Raw genomic sequence first — 21,719 nt, 5'->3', positions numbered from 1 at the left:
AGCTACCATGTGAGATGACTACAATTGTGCGGTAGTTTGAGCATTCGTTGGCTTTGCCTTTCTTAGGGATTGGAATGAAAACTGACCTTTTCCAGTCCCATGGCCACTGCTGAGTTTTCCAAATATGCTGGTATATTGAGTGCAGCACTTTCACAGAATCATCTTTTATGATTTGAAATAGCTCAACTGGAATTCCATCCCCTCCACTAGCTTTGTTCATAGTGATGCTTCCTAAGGCCCACTTGACTTCACATTCCAGGATGTCTGGTTCTAGGTGAGTGATCATACCATTGTGACTATCTGTGTCATGAAGATCTTTTTTGTACAGTTCTTCTGTGTATTTGTGCCACCTCTTCTTAATGTTTTCTGCTTCTGTTAGGGCCATACCACTTCTGTCAGGTCCATACCACTTCTGTCCTTTATTGTGCCCATCTTTGCATGAAATGTTCCCTTGGTATCTCTTTTTTTTGTTTTGTTTTATTTTTTTTCACTTATTTTTATTAGTTGGAGGCTAATTACTTTACAATATTGCAGTGGTTTTTGTCATACATTGACATGAATTAGCCATGGATTTACATGTATTCCCCATCCCGATCCCCCCTCCCACCTCCCTCTCCACCCGATCCCTCTGGGTCTTCCCAGTGCACCAGGTCAGAGCACTTGTCTCATGCATCCAACCTGGGCTGGTGATCTGTTTCACCCTAGATAATATACATGTTTTGATGCTGTTCTCTTGAAACATCCAACCCTCGCCTTCTCCCACAGAGTCCAAAAGTCTGTTCTATACATCTGTGTCTCTTTTTCTGTTTTGCATATAGGGTTATCATTACCATCTTTCTAAATTCCATATATATGTGTTAGTATACTGTAATGGTCTTTATCTTTCTGGCTTACTTCACTCTGTATAATGGGCTCCAGTTTCATCCATCTCATTAAAACTGATTCAAATGAATTCTTTTTAATGGCTGAGTAATATTCCATGGTGTATATGTACCACAGCTTCCTTATCCATTTGTCTGCTGGGGGGCATCTAGGTTGCTTCCATGTCCTGGCTATGATAAACAGTGCTGCGATGAACATTGGGGTGCACGTGTCTCTTTCAGATCTGGTTTCCTCAGTGTATATGCCCAGAAGTGCTATTGCCGGGTCATATGGCAGTTCTATTTTCAGTTTTTTAAGAAATCACCACACTGTTCTCCATAGTGGCTGTACTAGTTTGCATTCCCACCAACAGTGTAAGAGGGTTCCCTTTTCTCCACACCCTCTCCAGCATTTATTGCTTGTAGACTTTTGGATAACAGCCATCCTGACTGGCGTGTAATGGTACCTCATTGTGGTTTTGATTTGCATTTCTCTGATAATGAGTGATGTTGAACATCTTTTCATGTGTTTTTTAGCCATCTGTATGTCTTCCTTGGAGAAATGTCTGTTGAGCTCTTTGGCCCATTTTTTGATTGGGTCATTTATTTTTCTGGAGTTGAGCTGGAGGAGTTGCTTGTATATTTTTGAGATTAATCCTTTGTCTGTTGCTTCATTTGCTATTATTTTCTCCCAATCTGTGGGCTGTCTTTTCACCTTGCTTATAGTTTCCTTTGTTGTGCAAAAGCTTTTAAGTTTCATTAGGTCCCATTTATTTTTGCTTTTATTTCTAATATTCTGGGATGTGGATCATAGAGGTTCCTGCTGTGATTTATGTCGGAGAGTGTTTTGCCTATGTTCTCCTCTAGGAGTTTGATAGTTTCTGGTCTTACATTTAGATCTTTAATCCATTTTGAGTTTATTTTTGTGTATGGTGTTAGAAAGTGTTCTAATTTCATTCTTTTACAGGCGGTTGACCAGTTTTCCCAGCACCACTTGTTAAAGAGGTTGTCTTTTTTCCATTGTATATCCTTGCCTCCTTTGTCGAAGATAAGGTGACCATAGGTTCGTGGATTTATCTTTGGGTTTTCTATTCTGTTCCATTGATCTATATTTCTGTCTTTGTGCCAGTACCATACTGTCTTGATGACTGTGGCTTTGTAGTAGAGTCTGAAGTTAGGCAGGTTGATTCCTCCAGTTCCATTCTTCTTTCTCAAGGTTACTTTGGCTATTCGAGGTTTTTTGTATTTCCATACAAATTGTGAAATTATTTGTTCTAGTTCTGTGAGAAATACCGTTGGTAGCTTGATAGGGATTGCATTGAATCTATAGAGTGTTTTGGGTAGTATAGCCATTTTGACAATATTGATTCTTCCAATCCATGAACACGGTATATTTCTCCATCTGTTTGTGTCTTCTTTGATTTCTTTCATCAGTGATTTATAGTTTTCCATGTATAGGTCTTTTGTTTCTTTAGGTAGATATACTCCTAAGTATTTTATTCTTTTTGTTGCAATGGTGAATGGTATCGTTTCCTTAATTTCTCTTTCTGTTTTTTCATTGTTTGTGTATAGGAATGCAAGAGATTTCTGTGTGTTAATTTTATATTCTGCAACTTTACTATATTCGTTGATTAGCTCTAGTAATTTTCTGGTAGAGTCTTTAGGGTTTTCTATGTAGAGGATCATGTCATCTGCAAACAGATAGAGTTTCACTTCTTCTTTTCTTATCTGGATTCCTTTTACTTCTTTTTCTGCCCTGATTGCTATGGCCAACACTTCCAAAACTATGTTGAATAGTAGTGGTGAGAGTGGGCACCCTTGTCTTGTTCCTGATTTCAGGGGAAATGCTTTCAATTTTTCACCATTGAGGGTGATGCTTGCTGTGGGTTTGTCATATATAGCTTTTATTATGTTGAGGTATGTTCCTTCTATCCCTTGGTATCTGTAATTTTCTTGAAGAGATCTCTAGTCTTTCCCAGTATATTGTTTTCCTCTATTTCTTTGCAATATAGTACTCTACCGAATATTTTCATTGCTCTGAAAATCCTCTGTGGTCTTCCTATTCATATATCCCTCCCCCAACAACCCCTGACAACCACTGATCTTTTTACCGTCTCCATACTTTTGCCTTTTCTAGAATATCAGATAGTTGGAATTATACAGTATATAGCCTTATTATTTTTTTGATAATTTTTATACAGTTAAAAATTGTTTAACTTTTATTTTTCATTCTTTTATTTGGCCATGCCCCAAGGCATGTAGGATCTTAATTTCCCCACCAAAGATCAACCCCATGCCCCCTGCAGTGTAAGCATGGAGTCTTAACTACCAGACTGCCAGTAATGTCCCAGTATACAGCCTTTCCAGATTGACTTCTTTCCCTTAGTAATAGGCTTTTAAGTTTCTTCCATGTATTTTCATTGCTTGATATCTAATTTCTTTCAGGACTGAATGATATACCACTGTATTGTTGCACCACAGCCTAGTGAAGGACCTCTTGGTTGCTTCCAGGTTTTGGCAACTATGAATAAAGTTGGTATAAACATCTGTGTGCAGGTTTTGGTCTGGATGTCAGTTTTCAATTCATTCATGCATTCATTCTCGCAAGTATGGGATCATATGGTAAAAGTATTTTTTTGTTGTTATTGTACTAGTTTTAGGCTCTTCATGACCTAAAATTTGTCTTACAGCAGTTAAAATAATCAAAAGGTCTGATCTGGAGAGGGCAAGGGGCACAGTCCTCAAATGTGACATTCTAACAGAATAGGGTTGATTGCCTAACCAACATCAGTCTCAGTAAAAGAAATCTTGAACTGATTATAGTGACAGTGCAGTGATCATAAGTCATTAAATATTTCCTGCAGACTGTGGTAACTCCAGTTCCACACAGGATCCATGGAAAAATCCAAGCAGGATTAAAGGCTGCTTATTGTTTCAAGCCAGTAGCATCTCAGGAGTCCATGTATCTGTCTTCAGGGCCATCCCAAAAGCATACCCAAGAGGCTCAAACAGCAAGTCTACTCAAGTAAGCTTCCCAAGCAGCTTTTCTGTGCATCTTGGCTGCTTCCAGATGATTAGCTGATGCTATTATGCCCCGGCCCACAATGATGATATCAGAGCCTCATTTGCCGATGACTTCTTGTGGGCTGTGGTACTGCTGGCCGAGATTATCACCTCCTGCTTCTAACTGAACTCCTGGAGTCAAGTGAAGAAATTCTGGTTTCATGCTTACTCGGGAGCCAGAAATAAAACCAACCACAAATTCAGAATGTTCTTCAGCCATTTTCACTGCTGCCTCCGTGTAGCTCCCAGTAGCCAGGGTACCAGCAGAGCTCATCTCTACAATAAGCAGGCATGCCCGGTGCAGCGGTAGGCCGACTTCTCCCAGGCCTTTCACAACTCCTGCGCCTGGCACGACATGAGCATTGACAAGATCTGCCCAGGAAGCTATTTTAAAGACCCCACCTTCATACTGCTCTTTCACTGTGTTTCCTATATCTGCAAATTTCCGGTCTTCAAATATTAGAAACTCATGGCGTTTCGCCAGAGTGGTTAATTCCTTCATCACATCCAGAGTAAAAATCATTCAAAATATCTACATGAGTCTTAAGCAAGCAGATTCTGGGTCCCAAAGCATCTGCTAGCTGCAGTAGCTCTCTGGACTCTGAGATATCAGCAAACAGGCACAGATTGGTCTCCTTCTTTTGCATAAGCCTGAGAAGCTTTGATGCAACCAGATGGATCCCAGGCAGCTCTGCACGTGCACCAAAACTTAGTTCTTTGGGTTCTTTCTTCAGAGAAGGGAGAGAACCATTAGGATTAGCTGCCACAAAAACATTCTCCTGAATAAATCTCTTCACTCTCTCCACCATCTCAGCATCAATTTTTTTTCTGCTGCTCAAGAATATCCAGCATTTTGGACAATGTACACACTGGGTGGAGACGAATCCCATGGGCCTGCAACTTGTCCTTGCCTCCCTGCTCTCTGTCCAGCATCAGTGACCTTCAAGCCTTCTTTCTGAAGAACCTCAGCAGTTTCCAAAACACTAGATCCGCTGGTGACATCTTCAATAATCAAACAGGTTTCTCCTGGATTAACAGCCCCTTCTATAAGCCGTTTAGTACCATAATCCTTTGTTTCTTTCCTTCTGATAAGCATTGGAATTTGGTGGGTTGAACAGATAACTGTAGCCAATGGTAAAGCTGTATAAGGTACTCCACACACAGTGTCAAAATTGATCCCTGCATTTTGGGCAGTTTGAAATAAAATTTCTGCAACCTGACTCAGAATACGCGGTCAAGACACGGTGCCCCGCAGATCGATGTACACGGGGGAAGAGAACCCACTCTTCAACATGAAGTTCCCAAACTTGAAAGCCTGCACGTCGTACAGACCCGTTACCAATGATCCCAAAGGGGCATCAGCCGCCGCCATCGTCCAGGTCTCCCAGCTCACTCCTAACTCCCGTAAAAGTATTTTTAACTTTAGTTTTAGTAAGAAACTTTCCAAAGTGGCTGCAACATTTTCCATGAATGGGAATTTCTGTTGCTCCATGTTGTCATTAGCTTTTGGTGTCATCAGTGTTTTGGAGTTTAGCCATTCTAATAACTGTGTAGTGGTATCACATTGTTCTTTTAATTTGCAATTCCCTAATGTTATATAATGTTGAGCATTTTTTCATAAGCTTTTTTGCTATCATTATATCTTTGATGAGGTGTCTCTTTGATTCTTTTGCCCATTTTAAAATTGGGTCTTTATTTGCTTACTGTTGAGTTGTAAGAGTTCTTAGTGTATTTTGTATACCAGTCCTTTATCAGATATGTTTTGCAAATATTTACTCCCAGTCTGTGGCTAATCTTTTAATTCTCTTAGCAGTGTCTTTTGTAGAGTAGAAGGTTTTAGTTATAATAAAGTCCAAGTTGCCAATTTTTCTTTCATGAATCATACTTTTCCTGTTTTATTTAAGAAGTCATTGCCAAACTCATGGTCATCTAGAGTTTCTAGTTTATCTTATAGACACTTGATAGTTTTGTGTTTTTAATTTAAATTTATTATCTACTTTGAGTTCATTCTTGTGAAATTTGTAAGGTCTGTGTCTGCACTCATTTTCTTTGCATATGAATGTTCAACTCCACTAGCTCCTTTTGCTGAAGACTGTTCTTTCTTCCACTCTGTTGCCTTTGGTCCTTTGTCATCTATCAGTTGACTCTAGTTGTGTGGAATTATTTCTAGGCTCTCTGTTCCTCCCTTGATCTATTTGTCTGTTCTTTTACCAATATCACACTGTCTTCATTTTCAAATAACATTCATTTTTTGAACAGGAAATATACTCATATGTAGTGATAAAATATAAAGATACAAAGAGCATATAGTGAAGTATAGTGAAGTTTCATCCTGTCCTGGTCCCCCTGCTCCCAGATTACCTTCCCTAGGTAATCACTATTATTAAGTATAATTTTCATTCTTTCAGAGTTATTTTGCTTCTTATCCTCTCTCACTGTCACTCTGTGGTTCTTTCTCTTCTTCTCACCTTCATACATGTGCTAAGTCACTTCAATCGTGTCCAACTCTTTGTGACCCTATGGACTGTAGCCCTCCAGGCTCCTCTGTCCATGGAATTCTCCAGGCAAGAATACTGGAGTGGGTTGCTGTGTCCTCCTCCAGGGGATCTTCCCGAGTGAGGGATCAAACCCACATCTCTTGTCTCCTGCATTGGCAGGCAGGTTCATTACCACTAGTGCTACCTGGGAAGCCCCCTCATTCTCTCTCCAACACAAGTATTAAAATACAGCTTTATGCAACTTGCTTTTTTTTAATTTAACAATATAACTAGAAAAAATCAGATGTATGTACATGTATATCTGCCTTTTTAAAAAAGTATTTTATTGTGGTTTAAAAATCATAGAATATTAAATTTACCATTTTAAGTGTAGCATTCGGCAGTGTTGAGTATACTTAGATTGTTGTGATCTCTAGGACTATTTAATCTTGAAAGATTGAAACATTATACCCATTAAAAACTAACACCCCACTCTCCTACCCATCTCCCCAATCCTTTTCAATCACCTTTCTACATTCTATTTATTTGATTTGACTATTTAAAATACTTCATATGGAACTTCCCTGGTGGTCCAGTGGTTAAGACTCCATGATTCCTCTGCAGGGGATGCTGGTTCAATCACTGCTTGAGGAGCTAAGATCCCACATGCCAAATAGTGTGGCAAAAAAATAAAATGAAAAAAAATTTAAATACTTCATATGAGTGGAATCACACAGTATTTGTCCTTTTATGACTGACATTTTGCTTAGCATAATATCATCTATGTATCATCTCAAGGTTCATCTATGTAGGGTATGAAAAAAATTTCCTTTTTAAGGCTGTATAATATTCCATTTTCTTTATCCATTCATCTGTCAATGTGCATTTGCACTGCTCACACCCCCTAACCATTGTGAATAATGCTACAGTGAACATCAGTGGGCATTTATCTCTTCAAGATCCTGTTGATTATTTTGGATATATACCCAGAAGTGAAATTGTTGGATCATATGGTAATCCACTTTTAAACTTTTTGAGGAGCCTCCATACTGTTTTCAATAACAGCTTCACCATTTTATATAAGCAGTAACAGTGCACAAGGAGGATCTTTTTACTACATCCTTACCAGCATTTTTTAAAGGAGTTTTGACTATACATACAAAATTTTTTATTTATTTGTTTTCACCTGGTCTTTTAGTTTCAGCATGTGAGACCCAGTTCTCTGACTAGAAACTGAACCTGGGTCCCCTGCATTGGGAACACAGAGTCCTAGCCACTATACTATCTGGGAAGTCCCTTGAATTTCTCTTATGATTAGTGGTGTTGAGCATATTTTCATGTTTGTTGGCCATTTGTATATCTTCTTTAGAAAACTGCCTATTCAATTACTTTGTTGTTCATTTGCCAAGTTGTGTCTGGCTCTTTGTGACCCCATGGACTAAAGCATGCCAGCTTCCCTGTCTCTCACCATCTCCTGGAGTTTGCCCAAGTTCATGTTCATTGCATCGGTGATTCCATCCAGCTATCTCATCCTTTATTGCCCTCTTCTTTGCTTTCAATCTTTCCCAGCATCAAGGTCTTTTCCAATAATTCGGCTGTTTGTATCAGATGGCCACGGTATTGGAGCTTCAGCTTCAGCATCAGTCCTTCCAATGAATATTCAGGGTTGACTTCCTTTGAGATCGACTGGTTTGGTCTCCTTGCAGTCCAAGGGACTCTGAAGAGTCTTCTTCAGCACCACAGTTCAAAAGCATCAGTTCTTCGGTGCTCTGCCTTCTTTATGGTCCAGCTCTCACAACCGTACATGACTACTGGAAAGACCACAGCCTTGACTATATGGACCTTTGTCTGCAAAGTGATGTCTTTGCTTTTTAACATACTGTCTAGGTTTGTCATAGCTTTCCTGCCAAGAATCAATCATCTCCTAATTTTTCATGGCTGCAGTCACCATTTGTAGTGATTTTAGAGCCCAAGAAGAGGAAACCTGTTATTGCTTCTACATTTTTCCCTTCTATTTGCTATGAAGAGGTGGGGCTGGATGCCATGATCTTAGTTTTTTTAATATTCAGTTTTAAGCTGGCTTTTTCATTCTCCTCCTTTACCCTCATCAAGAGGCTCTTTAGTTCCTCTTCACTTTCTGTTGTTAGAGTAGTATAATCTGCATATCTGAGTTTGTTGATATTTCTCCTGACAATCTTGATTCCAGCTTGTAACTCATCCAGCCCAGCATTTTTCATGATGTGCTCTGTGCATAAGTTGAATAAACAGGGTGACAATAAAAATAGCCTTGTTATACTCTTGTCAATCCTGAACCAGTTGTTCTATACAGGATTCAAGTTGTTGCTTCTTGACCCACACACAGGTTTCAGAGGAGACAGGTGAGATGGTCTGGTATTCCCATCTCTTTGTCTTTTGCTTCTCTTCTTTTCTCAGCTATTTGTAAGCCCTCCTCAGACAACCATTTTGCCTTCTTGCATTTCTTATTTTGGGGGTTGGTTTTGATCACTGCTTCCTGTACAGTGTTACAAACATGAAATTAAAAGATGCTAGCTCCTTGGAAGAAAAGCTATGACAAGCCTAGACAGCATATTAAAAAGCAGAGACATTACTTTACTGACAAAGGGCCATCTAGTCAAAGCGATGGTTTTTCCAGGAATCACGTATGGATGTGAGAGTTGGACCATAAAGAAACCTGAGTGCCAAAGAATTGATGCTTTTGAATTGTGGTGTTGGAGAGTCCTTTGGACAGCAAGAAGATCAAACCAGTCCATCCTGAAGGAAATCAGTCCTGAATATTCGTTGGAAGGACTGATGCTGAAGCTGAAGTTCTAATACTTTGGCCATCTAAAGTGAAGAACCGATTCATTGGAAAATACCCTGATGCTGGGAAAGATTGAAGGCAGGAGGAGAAGGGGATGACAGAAGATGAGATGGTTGGATGGCATCACTGACAGGAGTCTGAATAAGCTCCGGAAGTTGATGATGGACAGGGGAGCCTGGCATGCTGCAGTCCATGGAGTCGCAAAGAGTTGGACATGACTAAATGACTGATCTGAAATGATTCCTATCTCTTACTGAGCGTTCTCCACAGTTTGTCATGATCCACACAGTCATAACTTTACAAGGCTTTAGTGTAGTCAATGAAACAGAGGTAGATGTTTTTCTGGCATTCCCTTGCTTTCTCTATGATTCAGTGAATGTTGGCAATTTGATCTCTGATTTCTCTGCCTTTTCTAAAGCAAGGTTGGACATCTGAAAGTTCTCAGTCCACCTAATGCTGAAGCCTAGCATGTAGGATTTTGAACACAACCTTACCCGCATGGGAGATGGGTCAACTGTGCGGTGGTTTGAACATTTTTTAGTACTTCCCTTCTTGGGAATTGGGATTAGAACTGATCTTTTCCAGTCCTGTGGCCACTGCTGGGTTTTTCAAATTTGCTGACATATTGAGTGCAGCACTTTGATAGTATCATCTTTTAGGATTTTAAATAGCTCTGCTGGGATTCCATTGCCTTCATTAGCTTTATTGACAGCAGTGCTTCCTAAGGCCCACTTGACTTCACATTCCAGAATGTCTGGCTCTGCGTGAGTGACCACACCATCATAGTTAAACAGGTCATTAAGATTTTTTTTGTACAGTTCTTCTATGTATTCTCTCCATTTCTTCTTGATTTCTTCTGCTTTTATTATCTTTATTATCTTTACTGTTTCTGTCCTTTACTGGGCCCATCTTTGATTAAATGTTCCTTTGATATTTCCAATTTTCTTGAAGAGATCGCTAGTCTCCCTTTCTATTGTTTCCCTCTATTTCTTTGCATTGTTTATTGAAGAAGGCCTACTTGTCTTCCCTTGCTATTCTCAATTCCTTTGACCATATTTTTGAAAGTTTTTTAAAAACCACTTTATTGGATATGATTGACACAAAAGGCTGTATATATTTAATGTATACAAACTCAGTAAGTTTGGAGATAAATATACATCTGTGAGGCTACGATTAAAGCCATAAACTTATTCATCACCCATAAAAGTTTCCTTTTGTGTCTCCCACCCCACTTTGTTTTTAATTAAAAATGTTTTTGTGGCAAGAGCATGTAACTAAGATCTACCCTCTTAGCAAAATTTAAAGCATATAATACACTACCATTAACTATAGTCTTCTGAGGACTTAAAGTCTAATTCCACCCCCCCACATAAAAAACCACCAAATGTCCCTCTGGTCACATAAGCACTCTACAGCAATCCCAGGTAGTTGTGACTCAGAGAGCTGGGAACAATCAAAAGATTTGGTTGGCCAAAAGTGGATGACAAAAGAATATAAAAAGTTTAAAATGATAACCATCTATACAAAAAAAGAGATAAATTTGTGCATAGTGCTTCTTGCCTTTGCTCTACTTCCTGTACTGCTACATTTCCTCACATATTAAAAATGAAAGCATACATGTAGATGTATCTAGCACATGCCCAACAGAGTAGAAATTTAATAAATGTGAACTGCCCCAGCCCTGCCTTACCTCCTTCCCTTTACTCAGTGGATGATGAGTAGCTGCAAGTAATATTTAGGGTAGTTACAAAACTCTGTAAGCTCATCATAATGTCACTGTATCAATAAATTTCTTCCACCTTCACAAGTTCCAGCTAGAACAGAAAGGCACCAATCTAACTTACGTTATTGCTCATTTTGAACAGTAGAGATTAAAATGCACATAAATTATAATTCTTTGCTATAAGATCTCCACACTACCAGGAATAAAACAGTTATGTGTGCCTGTGTGCTCAGTCACTCCATTGTGTCTGATTCTTTGCAACCCCATGGACTGTAGCCTGCCAGGCTCCTCTGTCCATGGAATTTTCCAGGCAAGAATACTGGAGTGGGTTGCTTTTTCCTCCTCCATCCTTTGAACATTTAAAATTTTTTATTTGTTGTTATTGTTTAGTTGTAGAAGTTCCTTACATATGCTGAATATTAAACCCTTATTGCATATAGGATTTGCAAATATTTTCTTCCATTCTGTAGGTTGCCATTTCACACTGTTGATAGTTTCCTTTGATGTGTATAAATTTAAAAATCTGATATAGTCCCATTTATCTATTTTCCTTGTATTGCTTGTGTTTTGCTGTCACATTTAAGAAATCAGTTGCTGAATCTAATGACCTGAAGCTTCCCCCCTATGTTTTCTTTTAAGAATTTTACAAGTTTAAGTCTTTAAGCCATTTTGAGGTAATCTTTGTATATGTTTTAAGTTAAGGGTACTACCTCACTTTTTGCTACTGGGTATCTTATTTTCCCAGCACTGTTTATTGAAGAGACTGTCCTTTCTTAGTTGTGTAATCTTGGCACCTTAGTTGAAAATCACTTGGCTATACATGCAAGGGTTTATTTCAGGGCCTTCTTTTCTGTTCTGTTTTCGATATATTTATGCCAATACCACACTGTCTTGATTACTGCTGCTGGGTAGTAGTATGTTTTGAAACTGGGAAATGTATGGTCTCCAGTATTGCTCTTCTTTTTCAAAATCAAGTTGACTATTTATGTTGAGCTTCCATGTTAATTTTAGGGATTTATTTTTCTATTTCTGCAAAGAAAGACACTGAGATTGAATACAGATTTCATTAAATCTGTAGCTCTCTTTAGCTAGTGTGGACATTTTAATAACAGTATATCTTCCAATCCAGGAGCATGGGATGTCTTTCCATTCTTTTTATCTTTCTCTGAATTCTCTGATTTCTTTAAGCAATGTTTTATAGATTTCAGTGTGCAAGTCTTTCACCTCCTTGTTGACCTTATTCCTAAGTATTTTATCCTTTTTGATGCTATAGTAATCAAAATTGTTTTCTAAATTTCCGATTGGTTGTTTTCAGTGGATAGAAGCACAAGTGATTTTTGAAAGTTTTTTTATATAAAGGAGCTATGTGGTATTATGTTGTATGAATAGCATTGTTTATCTAGTACTCTACTGAGGACTATCTATGTTGTTTCTAAATCCTCAGTGTTACAAACAATGCTGCAATGAGTAGTCTTGTCAACATCTCATTTTTCACATGTAGACTGTATCTGTTAGATAAATTCCTAGAAGTTAAATTTCGGGATTAAAGGCTATATACATTGAAAAATTTCAAAGATATTGTCAAAGCATTATGATTTTGACATATAATAGTCAGGATTTGTGATGGTATTTAAAATTATGGGAGTATCTATTTTCTCATTTAATTTGCACTTTTAAAGATAATTTACCTTGTCTTCCTTCCAAAGCAAATAAACAAATTCACAAATTACACATTATGGCCAAGAGTCCAAGAAAGAGCTCTATGTTGATTTCTGTAGCGATTTAATGAAAAAATGTGAAAGAGATGTGTAGCAGTGAATTTCTTTCTAAAATACAGCTGAAGGAAACTCATTGAAAATCATCTATTGAGGGGGATGCTCCTATAAAAACATCAATACAATGTTGCTAGTCATCTTTTAATTGCAAAGATACTCTCTTTATGATTCACAGACAGTGAGTTATATTTTGAAAATTCTGTGATTATAATTTTGTTATTAAGGTATTTTCCATTTGTGGAATTTGTGATTAAAAGCTGCTTTTAGTGTTAAGTCTTATCCCCAAGAGCTCATTTTAAAAGTTGTATGCTGTCTTCTTTTTTTTTTTAACTAATGTATTTATCTTAATTGGAGTGTATGCTGTCTTCTAATGGAGTGAATCTTTTTTTCAAATTAACTGTATTTACCAATGAGGGAAATAAAACTTAAATAAATAAATTAAATTAAATTAGAGATACCAAGGGGACATTTCATGCAAAGATGGGCACAAAAAAAGGACAGAAACCTTATGGACCTAACAGAAGCAGAGATATTAAGAAGACATGGCAGGAATACACAGAAGAACTGTACAAAAAAAAAAATCTTCATGACCCAAATGACCACAATGGTATGATCACTCACCTAGCATCAGAAATCCTGGAGTGTGAAGTCAAGTGTCCTTTAGGAAGCATCAGTATGGACAAAGCTAGTGGAGGTGAAGGAATTCCCGTTGAGCTATGTCAAATCCTGAAAGATGATACTGTGAAAGGGCTGCACTCAATATGCCAGCAAATTTGGAAAACTCTCAAGTGACCACAGGACTGGAAAAGGTCAGTTTTCATTCCAACATAAAAAGGCAATGCCAAAGAATGTTCAAACTACCACACAGTTGCACTCATCTCACATGCTAACAAAGTAATGCTCAAAATTCCCCAAGCCAGGCTTCAACAGTTTGTGAACTGAGAACTTCCAGATGTTCAAGCTGGACTTAGAAAAGGCAGAGAAACCAGAGATCGAATTGCCAACATCCTTTGGATCATAGAAAAAGCAATAGAATTTCAGGAAAACATTTCTTCTGCTTCATTGATGCTAAAGTCTTTGACTGTGTGGATCACAACAAACTGTGGAAAATTCTTAAAGAGATGGGAATACCAGACCACCTTACTTGCCTCCTGAGAAATCTGTATGCAGGTCAATAAGCTACAGTTAGAATCAGAAATGGAACAATGGGCTGGTTCCATGGGAAAGGCGTATGTAAAGGCTGTATATTGTCATCTTGCTCATTTAACTTATATGCAGAGTACATCATGTGAAATGCCAGACTGGATGAGCCACAAGCTAGAATCAAGATTGCAGGCAGAAATATCAATAACCTCAGATATGCAGATGACACTACCTTTATGGGAGAAAGAGAAGAACTAGGAGCCTTTTGATGAAAGTGAAAGAGGAGAGTGAAAAAGTTGGCTTAAAACTCAACATTCCTAAAAAGAAGATCATGGCATCTGGTCCCATCACTTCTTGGCAAATAGATGGGAAAACAAAGTAAACATTTTCTTGGGCTCCAAAATCACTGCAGATGGTGACTGCAGCCATGAAATTAAGAGACACTTGCTCCTTGGAAAAAAAAAGTTATGACAAATCTAGACAGCATATTAAAAAGCAGAGACATTACTTTGACAGCAAAGTTCCATCTATTCCCAGCTATGGTTCTTTCAGTAGTCATGTATGGATGTGAGAATCAGACTATAAAGAAAGCTGAGCGCTGAAGAATTGATGCTTTTGAACTGTGGTGTTGGAGAAGCCTCTTGAAGATCCCTTGGACTGGAAGGAGATCAAACCAGTCAATCCTAAAGGAAATCAGTCCTGAATATTCATTGGAAGGACTGATGCTGAAGCTCCAATACTTTGGCCATCTGATGCGAAGAACTGACCATTGGAAAAGACCCTGATGCTGGGAAAGATTGAAGGCAGGAGGAGAAGGGGACAACAGAGAATGAGACAGTTGTATGGCATCACAGATTTGACGGACATGAGTTTGAGTAAGCTCCAGGAGTTGGTGACGGACAAGGAATCCTGGTATGCTGCAGTCCATGGGGTCACAGATTCGGACCCAACTGAACCACTGAACTGAACTGATAGTGCTGGGTGCTCAGACAGTAACTAATCTGACTGCAATGCTGGAGACCCAGGTTCTATCCCTGCATCAGGAGAATCCCCTGGAGAAGGATAAGGCAAGTACTCCAGTATTCTTGCCTAGAGAATTCCATGGACAGAGGAGACAGGCAGGCTAAAGTCCACGGGCTTGCAGAGTCCCACATGACCCAGGGACTAACACACATAGTGCTGGGTATATATTAAACGCTCAATAAACGTATGTTGTTGTTATTGTTTTGTCAATATGTCAGGGAAAAGAGGATGGATTAAAAAGCATTTTCACAATAAAGTCAAAATACGTCACTAGCACTTTCAAGTCAATGGGACTGAATTGGACCCCCTATGAAAAGGCGGAGGGGATCAAATGACGTAGAGCCCCTTAGCAACAGGCCCCCAAAGAAGGTGAATTTCTGTAGCCAATGAGAATCTGCACTGCAGATAAGGCAGCCAATGGACGACTGAAAGAGGAAGAGGGAGGACGCGCCAATTCTGCTGCCTGAGCCTCGGCCCAACAAAATGGCGGCGGCGGCGGCGTCGCTTTGTTTCCGCGGCTCCTGCGGCGGTGGCAGCGGTGCCGGCCTTTGAGCTGTGGGGAGGATCCAGCGCCAGATCTAGTGACGACTAAGGGTCCAGTGTATTTCTATCCTCACTGCACGCCGGGGAGCGCAGAGTGGCGCCCTACGGTCGCTGAATCCTACAGGGCGTAGAAGCGAAAACATGACTGCTGAGTCCATGAGGTAAAACACAACCCCGTCTTACGGGTCCCAGCTGTCTCGGCCTACGCGTTTTCTGAACCCGGTGTTTGGGAAAGCTTTGGCTTGGTGGGTTAGGCCTGTGTTTTGCTGAGCGGAAAGAGGCATCGTTTTCTCTTTAGGTGAGGAGGGTTCGGAAGTAGGCTCCAGCCCGGGGTGAGGGTGGAGGGGGTGTAGGGGTTGAGGGGGGGCGCGGCCTGGTTTGTCGGACGCTTTCTTAAGCCTCTCCAAACCCGCGGAGCTTAGTTGAATTCCTCTGTTTATTCTTCGCTGCCTGTGGAACTGAAACCCTCAAGTGGGAGGCGGTTTTTGGTATCCTGATAATTCTTTCTAATCTTTGGGCCTAGAAACCGCGTGGGGAAGAAGAGAGGGTAGGGGGTAGGCAGAAGCAGGGCGAGAGGTGGGAGGAGGGGGAGGGGCGGTGGGGAGGATGTGAGATCCTGGGAAGACTCAGTGGCGGTTGTACTGCTGGAGACGGGAATACCCCGGCCTTGCGGAATTTTATTTTTTTCTGCAAACCCTGGGGACAAGCCCATTTTGTGGGGTGAATGGGTGGGTCTTGCCAGTGTTCCTTCTCTACTCCAAATCCTGAAGCGTAGCCCTGGATTTATCTCGGAGGCAAAGGGATACTAACGCGGGGTTTTGCTTCCAGAGGACCCCAGTGTACTACTTTTTGTGTGGTCCAGCTTTAATGGGTGGTAAGTCAGTCATCAGATGTTTCTCCATTTTATGGGCAAATTTTGAGCAAAAATAATTAGGCCTTATTTTTGTTTATTTATTTATTCCAAGAGGGATGGGGAACACGTTAACTTGGTTTGATGGGAAGTAAGATGTATTCCAAGGAAGCAGTGCCTGGCAGGCCACCTCTTACTAATCAAGCACGTTTATATTAGGTTGAGGCTGCTTTTCTCTTGTGCTTCTAATTTGGCTTTTGATAGTGTCTAAAAATATGGGTTGTTAATATGAAATGTATATCACTTTTACATAGGTGAATGGCTTGCTTTTCAGGCAGGTTGATATTTGACTTTTCATCCCTTGTGAATGCAATAATTTTTTTACTGTTGTATTCTTGGCGCCTAATGGCAAAGTAAAATTATAGGGAGGATAGATCAGAAGTTCACATGTAGTTGGCAAAATGTGATTTTGAGTAACTATTAGGATCGTATATATTTACATATGTGTATATATATGTGTGTGTGTATCCACCATCTTAATAGTATACAGGTATGTATGTTTTTATTTCCTTGGTGTCTCAGATGGCAAAGCATCTGCCTACAGTGCGGTAGACCTGGGTTTGATCCCTGGGTCGGGAAGATCCTCTGGAGAAGGAAATGGCAACCCACTCCAGTACTCTTGCCTGGAAAATCACATGGACTGAAGAGCCTGGTAGGCTACAGTCCATGGGGTCGCAAAGAGTCGGACACGACTGAGCGACTTCTCTTTATCTTTGTATGTATGTTTTTGGGCTTCTCAGGTGGCGCTAGTTGTAAAGAACCTGTCTGCTAATGCAGGAGACATAAGAGACGCTGGTTCAATCCGTGGATGAGGAAGATCCCCTGGAGGAGGGCATGGCAACCCACTCCAGTATTCTTGGCTGGAGAATCCCATGGACAGAGGAGCCTGGTGGGCTACAGTCCAAAGGGTCGCAAGAGTCGGACACGACTGAAGCCACTTAGCACACACACATGCATGTATGTTTTTAGAGCATTTTAGCTAGTGTATAGAATTTGGGAATGAACCTATGATACTTATTATGTCTGTTTTCTGCATTAACAAGCAGGAGATGGAAGATGTTTTCCTTCCTTTGAGGGGAAAAAATGGACTTTAGTTCTCAGATTATAGATCCCTAGTTGTGTAAAGATTGTGGCTTTGTTTTCTGACTTTGTGTTCATTGTTCCAAGTGCAGTAAGCCTTTATTTAATTGATACTGGGCACATTAGAGGTACCCAGTACAACTTGTTGGCTAGTTATTATCAGGTAGCCATGTTGTTATACATGAAGGGTGTTAAATACGACCTTTAGATTTTACTAAATCTCACAAAGTCTGCATTTAAAACTGTAGATTGACCTTGGATTTTCTCCCTTTCTTTTAGGGTGAACAAATTAATTATGTATAAACATTGTGAATAGAATTATTTTATGCAAGGGTCAGTTTTTCTTATGGGCCTTGAATTTTTGTATATATTGGTGTAAGAATAATAATCCCAACTTAAATCAAGTGCTTATTGTTGACCTTTACCCGTGTAATTTTAATGAATTAAGTTTAATTTTAATTAATTTTCAAAACAGCTCTATGGAATAAGTACTTGGTGTTCCCCATTTTACAGACGAGGAAAGTGAGGCATAGAGAGAGCAAAGAAACTGATTAGTTATATAAATTCTAACTGATGGAGCTGAAATTGAACCCAGTCTTGACTCCAGAGCTTATGTTCTTAACCACAAGACATTAATACCTCCTTGAGCTACCAGAAAGAATGTGATTATGACCATTTTAATTTAGTTCAAGTATTACAATGGAAGAAGTTCATGTTAGCTGCTATTGTTATTTGTTGTAGGTCTTTGAGTTTGTAGGTGTTTATAATATTTTGCCTTTTATGTTCATATGAGATAGTAAGATAACTGAAACATTTAATTTCAGGAGAATCTTAAGCTATGTGAACCCCCCCCCCCCTGCAAAGAATACATATAATAGATAGAAAGAATTAGTTTTAAAAAGTGTGATGCTGTCTGATTATTTACTATGAAAGAACTCAAAGTGGGTGTTCATAACTGTCTCAGTCTGAAGTGTTATTCATCTCAAGTCATAATCATAGGTGAAGGATAATCTGACAGGTAAAGCTTGAGTGAGTTAAATCCATAATACCACTCTTTTAAAAAAAGACTTTTATTAGAGTATAGTTGATTTACAATGTTGTGTTAGTTTCAGGTGTACAGCAAAGTGAATCAATATCCATATACATATATCCACTCTTTTTTTAAGATTCTTTTCCCATATCAGCCATTACAGAGTATTGAGTAGAGTTCCCTGTTCCTTACAGCAGGTTCTTATTAGTTGTCTATTTTATATCTTAAATCATTCTTGATTTTCTTCTAATGTGAGGCAGAAATAATATGAACAATTCTATACATTGTCATTAATGTTATATTAGGGAATTGTTCCACATTTTTTCTTTAATAGAGCCTCTGTCTGGAACTTAAAAATAGGAGCAAAGATTAGTTTCTGATTTTTACTTATATTTTATAAAAAGGAACATTTCTGGGATTCTGTGGTGAAAAAGTAGCCAAAAGGCAAGAGGGAGGAACATGAATTGGTGATTTGGCTAAATCTTATGTTGGCCCTGTGTTCCTCCATTCAGTACTGGGGATTTCAGTCTGTGGTTGGTTGAATCCCAGGATGCAGAACTGAAGATATGGAGGGCTGACTATGGGACTTGAGCATCTTCAGATTTTGGTATCTGCGGTGGATCTTGGATCCAAGTTACCCACGTGGATACCGAAGGGCAAATAGACACTGAAAAATCAGTGGCTGGTCTTTAAAGTTTTTGTTACTGTTTTTAAAGTATTTTTTATTATTTGTTTTTGTTTTCAGTAAGATTGTTTCTTCAATTTTTTGGCCTGAAAAATCAGCCTCTGATTGACAGATAAACTTTCATTTATTTTCATGTAAAGATCTTGGAGATTTGATGGACTTGTCATTCTGAACTGTATGGTAATTTCTTACTTGAAAAGCTGAAAGCAGTATAACTAGTCTTAAATTTTAAAAAGTAGAAGTTGTCTAAATTGAGAGATGTTGAGAAAATGACTTAGAAAGTGTCTGTTATTGTGGTAGTCTACAGTGAGTTGCATACTAGCCTAAGTTTTGAAAAATGTTATCTGTGAAATATGTGCATTCCCACTGTGTGGAAAGCATTAAGCCAGGCCTGTGGCAGGGGAGTACATGCAAATTTTATAAAGGGTTTAAACAATTTTTAATTAATTTTTTATGAAGTATAGTTGCTTTACAATGTTGTGTTAGTTTCTAAGTGAATCAGTTATACATATATCCACTCTTTTTAAGATTTCTTTCCTATCTAGGTCACCATGGAGCATTGAGTAGTGTTCCCTGTGCTAATGAAAAGTATTGTAAATGTCAGCTCTTTGGTTATGTTATTGCTGGGTGTGAAAAGAAAGACATTTTTGATTTTAATCGTGGTCAGGCCACTTCCCATTATTGGCACCTCTTGGCATAGTTGATCATGAGCTTTCAGTTTTATATTGTATTTCTAGAGATAAGATAAGTGTAGTACTTAAAGGTATTTTTAGATAGATTTAGGTATGTGAAATAATTTTTTTGGTAAGAAATTGTGTTTATTTATGTGCCTATTTCACTTTTGAAATCTGAATAAGCTTACAGATTGGATGACAGAATGCAGGCAGTTCTTGGATTTGCATGAAGTCTGTTTTCTCCAGACCTTGAATGTTCTCTTGGACATTGGCAGAAGCTGTTCAGATGGGTTAAGCCATGGGAAATGAAATATAGATCATCCTTTAGGAATGCTGAATATAACAGGGCAGTAAAAGGAGTGTCTAAGTAGGATCTCTCTGCACATGGTCATAACAGTGGTTCTTACAAGACAATAGACTAAAAGCTCTTTGGGGATCTTTGTTAATTTTTAAGTGTTTCAGGAGTGTAAAGAGTTCCTGAGACTAGAACTGCTGGTTGTAGAGGAATGAATGCTTAACTCTGAGCCAAACCTGAGTTTTCTAGTTGCAGCTCTATTGCTCAACTGATTGTGAACAAGTCATGTATCCTTTCTAGGCCTCTGCTTTGTCATTTGCAGAATGAATTTGTACTAGATGGTCCATAAAGTTATTAAAAGTCCTATTTATGTTAGTGTCTATCATTTTTTGACTTTACCTTTTTTGGGGGTAGCGAGAAGTGATGAGGGAAAATATCTTTCTTGAATTTGTTTGCTTTAAAACTTACACAGTTAGGATGCAGGTGTTTTGTTGCTAATATAATGTCATATTATGATGTACACAAACATTGGAAAGGAAAAACGTTGCTAATTATTGTGGCTCAGATTGTTTTTATTTTGAAGGATTACTATATCTATTATTTTTCTGCTCTTTTCTGATTGGAGATGATACATCTGAAAAGACCTATATTCTAGTAAATTGTGCTTTTTGCTCTGCAAAATTGTCAATTTTGCTCTCTAGCCACTGTTTTCAGATTATGTTTCTGAGTTTTGGCTTCAAGTAGCCATTCTTGATATCAGTAGTCCAGTTTTCTTGTCAAGTGTTACATACAATATTTGTTTCAGAAATCATTGTATGGCAGTGGTATTCATGTGTATATACTCCATGCTCCATTTTTTTTTTGGAATGCTTTATTCATTGATCAAGTACGTGAGTATCAACTAGGTTCTGTTCTAGGCACTGTTCTAGCATATGCAAAGGGTAAAAGGCAAAATTCCTGCCTCCTTAAAGCATTTTTAATCTAAGGAGGGAAATAGTAAATAAACATTTACAGAGCAGTGCTAAAATGGAGGTCTGTTGGTTGTGCTAGGGATCAGAATGAAGAAAAGCCTAATTTGGGGGATGTCTAGCAAAATTTTGCAGAGGAGATGGTATCTGTATTGGGTCTTGAAGATAAGTTAGCAGTTAAGGGTCGACTATGAAAAAGGGCAGTCCAACAGGGGGATTAGTAGGGCTAAAGATTAGTCTTATTTTCTACAAAGCAGAGGAAATAAGATATGTTCACAAATAAATTTGAAGCAAGATATAAAGGGCTAAATGCTGTGTTGGGTAAAAACTAAGTTCCTGTGGGAGTTTAGAGTAGGAAGACATTTTTAATGGGGTCCAGGAAAGGCTTAGAGATAGTATTTCAATGTGCCCTTGGAGGATACATACACTTTTGACAAAGAAGACTGGAGAAGGATTTCAGATGTGAGGTATAGCAGCTCAAGCAAAGAAATGTTATGTATATTAGAGTTTTCTAACTGGAAGGAGGTCAACTTAGAATCTTTAACTCAATTCCTGGGCAAATAATTGTATAACCATTGGCAACTAGTATTTTTTTCCAGCTTTATTGAGATATAATTGACATACAGCATTGTGTAAATTTAAGGTATAC

General features: G+C 38.8%; 1 protein-coding gene and 1 pseudogene across 11 annotated transcripts in view; one reads left to right on the top strand and one right to left on the bottom strand.

The window, feature by feature from the left end:
* Window positions 1-3,514: 3,514 nt before the first annotated feature.
* LOC110151325 (uridine 5'-monophosphate synthase pseudogene) lies at window positions 3,515-5,313 on the bottom strand (annotated as a pseudogene).
* A 10,031-nt stretch (window positions 5,314-15,344) lies between these two features.
* The window catches only part of ATRX (ATRX chromatin remodeler), a 267,954-nt gene continuing 261,579 nt past the window's right edge, over window positions 15,345-21,719 (top strand). For all 11 annotated transcript variants that reach the window (XM_070462042.1, XM_070462040.1, XM_070462046.1 and 8 more), the window contains exon 1: window positions 15,345-15,589. In XM_070462042.1, coding sequence (XP_070318143.1) covers window positions 15,570-15,589 — 20 coding nt within the window. In that variant the 5' untranslated portion in view covers window positions 15,345-15,569. The remainder of the gene's footprint in view (window positions 15,590-21,719) is intronic.

Source organism: Odocoileus virginianus, chromosome X (genome assembly GCF_023699985.2).
Source record: "Odocoileus virginianus isolate 20LAN1187 ecotype Illinois chromosome X, Ovbor_1.2, whole genome shotgun sequence".
NCBI classification, from domain to species: Eukaryota; Metazoa; Chordata; class Mammalia; order Artiodactyla; family Cervidae; genus Odocoileus; species Odocoileus virginianus.
The sequence above is the reverse complement of the archived record's forward strand: the minus strand, read 5'-3'. Positions and strand labels throughout refer to the sequence as shown.